Source organism: Hipposideros armiger, unplaced genomic scaffold, assembly GCF_001890085.2.
Source record: "Hipposideros armiger isolate ML-2016 unplaced genomic scaffold, ASM189008v1 scaffold_469, whole genome shotgun sequence".
Taxonomy (NCBI): domain Eukaryota; kingdom Metazoa; phylum Chordata; class Mammalia; order Chiroptera; family Hipposideridae; genus Hipposideros; species Hipposideros armiger.
Genome location: NW_017731819.1, coordinates 540,689 through 546,610, shown reverse-complemented (window position 1 = coordinate 546,610; position 5,922 = coordinate 540,689). Strand labels below are relative to the sequence as shown.

Sequence of the window (5,922 nt, the reverse complement as noted above, 5' to 3'; positions counted from 1 at the left end):
GTCCTTTTGTTCTTCAGTCTAGTTGTGGAGGACGTTGCTTCACTGGCCCAAGTTGGCACCATCATTGCGCTCTTCCCGCGAGGCAGATCAGTCGCCGGCTTCTGGACGGCAGCTCACAGCGGCTGCTGGCTACATACGGTAGCCCATGGCAGCCCACTGCAGCAGTGGCTACAGCCTACGCCGTCGCCGGCGACTCACGGCAGCCCAGCTCCAGGTTGAGCTGTTGTTCAGCATCTTAGTTGTACAGAGCAGTGTCACTGGCCCTTATATGTGGGATCCGAACCGGGGCCCTCTGGTGTCCCAAGCTAGCTCTTAACCAAAGCGCCACTCGGTCGGCCCCAAATAGTTTTCTTTTAAATGAGGCTTTATATCTAATGACTGTTTAATATCTATTATCTCACATGATTTTTTCACAACTCTGAGGTATTCAGAGAAGGTGGTATTATCCCCATTTTTCAGACCAGGAAACTGAGTCTCAAAGAGTAACACATATATTCTTAGCCCAAGGTAACACATACAGTTCACTTACCCAGTAATTTACTGTAAATCTAGTATTCTTCTACATTATCCCAAAAGGACTAATTCTTTCTCTCTTCTTTTAGTCTTAACTCATTTTTTTTTTCTAGTGCAGAATTTCTTTTCTCCTCTTTCATTGATACAAAAGTAGAGTCAAGGGCAAGTAGAAATATAATCACTTTCTTCAACTCTTTTTCTGGGAAATGAAAAATTGGGAGCATTGTCCAGCAGGGGCAAATTTATAATAGTGTTCTCCAAATAATTCTAACGTTACTTCCATTTAGATAAACCTACCTATGAGCTGAGAATAATTTTTAATATCTACTATATAAAGTCTAATTGTATTTGTTGGAAATGCAAATGGATTAAAAGTCTCTGATGTGCTCTGTTCAGTTATCAGGTCAGTCACTACTTTTATTCCATATGGTTTTATGTACTAAAGATTTTGTCTAATCTGAAAAATATTATGTCCTTAATAATTAACATGGACTGAAATTTGGAAAGATCTCTATTTTTGGCAAACAACTTAAGGCAAATCTTTATAGGTCTGTGTATTCTCACAGCAGTTCCCACATTAATTTCTCTGCTCCAAGGCAGAGTGGGATAAATAACTATTACCTGAATTTCTAGAAGTAAAAAAACTAAGAAGGATTAAGAGTCACAGACAAAAAACAGGCATTAAGTTTTTGATACAAACCTTAAGTTGAGTTATCATAGTGTAGTACAAAGAAACCCAAACTAGGAGCTAGAAGACATGAGTGTTAGTCTTGATTCTGCCACTTGGTTATCTGTGTGATTTTGAGCAAGTCATTTTACCTCTAATCATCTTTTTTTCCCTCATCTTTACAATGAGGTTGAAAATGCTTTTTTTTTTTTTGCCTTTTACTCCCCAAGCTTACACTATGGGTCAAATAACACAGCATCTATGAAACTATAAAGTCCTATACATAAGTAACATATGCATATATATGTATGTATATATGTGTGTGTATGTATACGTGTATGTGTATAAATACTCAGCTGCTCTCCAGTATTAGATGCGTTTGACTAATACTTAATGGTCTAATTCAACAAAGTACTAAAATATTTTAAGACACTGTGGAGTTAAAGATGAACAAGTCATAGTCTCTGACTTCTAGGAATTCTCAGTTAAGAGTCGAGCATTAAAGATGAATAATTACACAATAAAGGAATAAATAAGGTAATAGAGGTATAAACCAAATTCTATAGGAGTCCAACAAAAAAGGTAAACTCATCCTACCTGAGGGGAAGAGACAGATGTCAGAGAGGAGATAACAACAAGGCTTAAAGGAAGAGTTTGAGTTCCTACTATTTATCCAGATACATAGGCTTTACAATACAACACAAAGAACACAAGATCTGTGTTACAATCGGTTCTGCCTTCCACAGTTAAAACTAGTACTTGACCTCTTTAGGCCTTTCTGACCACAAGTCTAAAATGAAAGGTTCAGATAAGATGAACTCCTAAGTTCTTCCAAGCTCTAAAATTATATGATTCTATGAGTCAAACTCTGGTCGCTGTACAAATACAAAGAAAGAGAACTCAAAAGACTGATAAAATAGTCAGAGTCCTCCAACTAACTACTTTTTCTTGGAACTTAAAAGTCTGAAAATGATATTTCTCTCTACCTACAATAAGCTCTAGCACAGTGAAGAGTGGAAACTGGAATAACATCAGGAAGCTGCAAAAACAAACAATGAAGGTGGATAGCAGAAAGGTTAGCATTCAGGTTAGCAAACATGTTGCTTAGAGTCAAGAAATAGGCAGTAGAGGGCCGGCCGAGTGGCGCAATGGTTGGGAGCTGGCTTGGGACGCCAGAGGGCCCTGGTTCGGATCCCACATGTGAGGGCCGGTGACGCTGCCCTCCGCAGCTGAGATGCTGAACAACAGCTCAACCTGGAGCTGGGCTGCCGTGAGTCGCGGGCCACGGCGTAGGCTGCAGCCCCCATGGCAGTGGGTTGCCATGGGCTTCCGTGTGTAGCCAGCAGCCAGCGTGAGCGGACGTCCAGAAGCCAGCGACTGATCTGCCTCGCCCGGGAGGAGCGCGGTGATGGTGCCAACTTGGGCCGGTGAGGCAACGCCCTCCGCAACTAGACTGAAGAACAAAACGATAGCAGCTTGTCTTTTCCCCTTCCCCCAATTCCCCAGCGCTGTTCCCATCCCCCCAATTCCCCAATAAAAATCTTTAAAAAAAAGCCTAAAAAAAAAAAAAAGAAATAGGCAGTAGATAGGAAGTTACAATGCTTATATTCCTATTTACTAAAAAACATTTGGAATAAAACCATAAACGGATATTAAAATGTACACTTCCATAAAATGAGATGGTTGTTGTTTCAAGTTTTGCCCTGTTAAATCACTTCTTAAAAAACTATTTGTATAAAAAGTTCTGTTTAGGAATGAACAAGAAAAGGATTAAAAATCTAAATATATACAACTGAATTAGTTCCAGAAATGGTACCAAAGACAACTATTGTCAGGTAATTTACTTCACCAAACATTTATTAAACTATGTTTAACAGTGCTAATTGTTGTAAAACACATAGATCTAGTACTCAAGGGTTCACTGACCTAATATCAAGACTTTAAGGAAGAAAGAATTGTAACTCTTACCCATCAATTATATTTTCAGGGGGGTGTTTTTCATCACTTGATGTAGCTAAGATCACTTCAGCCCCTTCAGAACTCAGACAGAGATCAACTTTTCTCATCTTAAAGTGTTTAACCTGCATATAAAACAGTAACAAAACAATAACAATAAAAGCAACTTATTCTCTGCACTGTATCTGAGAAAAGGGAGAGAGAAAGCCTGTTGCCTAGCACACAGTTTAACAACCAAGCTATTCAACAAGTGGGAGGGACTAGACCATATTGATTTACATAAGTAAACTTCTGACCTCTCCCAGGAATAATCTGTAAAATAAGAGAATTCCCAGTACTCTACTCCATAAAACAAGTCCTTGATACTGACATCATTTTTCTGCTTCTAAAATAAAAAAAACCTCAGTAATTATATAGAAACAGTTAACAAGCTAAGGTGATATAAATTAGTGGGTAAATTTTATAAAATTATTTACATTGTTATATTTCTGAAATTAAAAAAACAAACAAACCTGTAGCATACAAACAGATTCTTTGTGACTGTTTATGTATACAATTATCAACTGAAGTAGCAAACAATATTACTAGATCTTAAAAGACATCTTATCATCATTATTTACTTTTTGAGCAGAAATTAAGAGAAAAGACATCCTTTACTTATTTTTAAATTCTACATCACTCACTTGGGTCATGGACTTAAAGACATTTATGTTGTATGGTAATATTTTAAGTTTAATAGAAGTATCCTGAAAAGATATTATTGAGATCTACTATGAACCCTAATGGGTAAGACAGAAGGAAGACAGAGAAAACTCTGATCTCACTTACCCTCCTCCTTAATCTGGCGGTGACAGGGCACAAACCAATTTATAGATGCAAAGTGACCGGAAAAGCTCTATCTACAAAGAATTAAAAGAGTGCTTGGAAAAGTAAGGAAACCTTTCAATACCCTTTATACCCTGACCCCAGTCTAACTTTTCAAAAAAAAAGAAACTACTTCAATGACAAAGCACAAAGAATATTACATACATTAAATGACTATGTACCACTACCCAGATATAATAAATGTTAACATTTTTGCCATATCTACTTAAAAAATATTTTTCTTGAGAAATATGTAGCCCCTTACTGGCCCTATTCCCTTCCTTGCCCAGAGGTAACAGCTATTCTGAAATTGATGAATATCCCTCCTGACTATGTTTTTATACTGTTATCATATATGATAATAAAATGTACTGTTCTTTGAAAAGTTAGATTTCACAGTGTATATATATCCTTTTGCTACTTGCTTTTTTCATTCAATATTATGTTTTCAAGGTTTTACCATGTTGATACATGTAAATCTACTTTATTCATTTTAACTGCTATAAGGTATTTCTCCGTTTCTCTAGTGATGGATATTTAGGTCAGTTTTCAATTTTGCTATTATAAACTAATTTGCAATGCACAGCTTTGTGCGTGTGTCCTTATGTACATGTAGGAGAAAGTCTTTATGATAAAAGTGTGTCTTTCTTTATAGAAGNAAGTTGCTGTCGTTTTGTTCTTCAGTCTAGTTGTGGAGGACGTTGCTTCACTGGCCCAAGTTGGCACCATCATTGCGCTCTTCCCGGGCGAGGCACAGATCAGTCGCTGGCCTCTGGACGGCCGCTCACTGCGGCTGTTGGCCATTCACGCTGGCTGCTGGCTATACATGGTAGCCCATAGCAACCCACTGCAGCAGGGGCTGCAGCCTGCCCAGCTCCAGATTGAACTGTTGTTCAGCATCTTAGCTGTAGAGGGCAGTGTCACTGGCCCTCATATGTGGGATCCGAACCGGGGCTCTCTGGCGTCCCAAGCCAATTCTTAAACATCACGTCACTCGGCCGGCCCCTGAGTTTGCTGAGTTTTGGATCTGTCAGTTGGCGTTTTTTAATAAGGTTGGGGAAATCTGGCCAAAAAGTATCCATCCAAATATCCATCAGCTAATAAATGGATAAATAAAATGTGCTATAAACAATATACAGTAGAACATTATTTGGCAATAAAAAGGAATAAAGCACTGATATGTGCTACAACATGGATAAACCTTGAGAACATGTAAGTGAAAGAAGCCAGTCACAAACGACCATGATTCCATTTATATGAAATGTCTGAACAGGCAAATCTATAGAGACAGAAAGTAGATTAGTGGGTGCCTAGGGCTGGTGGGGATAGGGGGAATACAGGGTGATTGCTATAGGTTGCGAGGTTTTTTTCGGGGTGATCAAATGTTTTAAAGTTTATTGTGCAAATGACTGTATAACTCTGGGAATATACTGGAAGCCACTGAATTGTGTACTTTAAATGGGCAAATTGTATGGTATGTGAATAATGTCAATAAAGCTGTTACATAAAAGAAAAAAAAGAAGCCAAGTTTCCTAACTCACAATTCTGGGTTTTTAATTCTATGCTTAATATTTTACAATATGTAAGCTTCTATTTACATGGTCTTAAATCTTATTTAAATAAATTAAATGACTTAATTGCCCTATGTTTCTTCTTGGGTGCTTTTAATGAACAAAACCAATATAACATCAAACAGTATACAGAGACATACAGATTTAAAAATGTCATATAACTAAATCCTCATAATTAGATTTAATGAAGTCATCAAAATAGTTTTCTTTTTTTTTTTTAAAGATTTTTATTGGGGAATTGGGGGATGGGAACAGTGCTAGGGAAGTGAGGGAAGGGGAACAGACAAGTTGCTGTCCTTTTGTTCTTCAGTCTAGTTGTGGAGGACGTTGCTTCACTGGCCCAAGTTGGCA

The 5,922-nt window shown here is 37.8% G+C and overlaps 1 protein-coding gene across 11 annotated transcripts in view; it reads right to left on the bottom strand.

The window, feature by feature from the left end:
* IFT25 (intraflagellar transport 25) overlaps positions 1 to 5,922 on the bottom strand; it is a 60,112-nt gene that overhangs the window by 37,147 nt on the left and 17,043 nt on the right. For 6 of the 11 annotated variants that reach the window (XM_019666396.1, XM_019666400.1, XM_019666397.1 and 3 more), the window contains 2 exons: positions 3,965 to 4,035; positions 3,149 to 3,261 (listed from right to left, as the gene is read on the bottom strand). In XM_019666396.1, the coding sequence (XP_019521941.1) occupies positions 3,149 to 3,246 (98 nt within the window). In that variant the 5' untranslated portion in view covers positions 3,247 to 3,261; positions 3,965 to 4,035. Of the gene's footprint in view, positions 1 to 3,148; positions 3,362 to 3,964; positions 4,036 to 5,922 lie in introns of those variants that run through there. The other 5 variants (XR_002126659.1, XR_002126658.1, XM_019666401.1 and 2 more) reach the window with 4 other exon arrangements.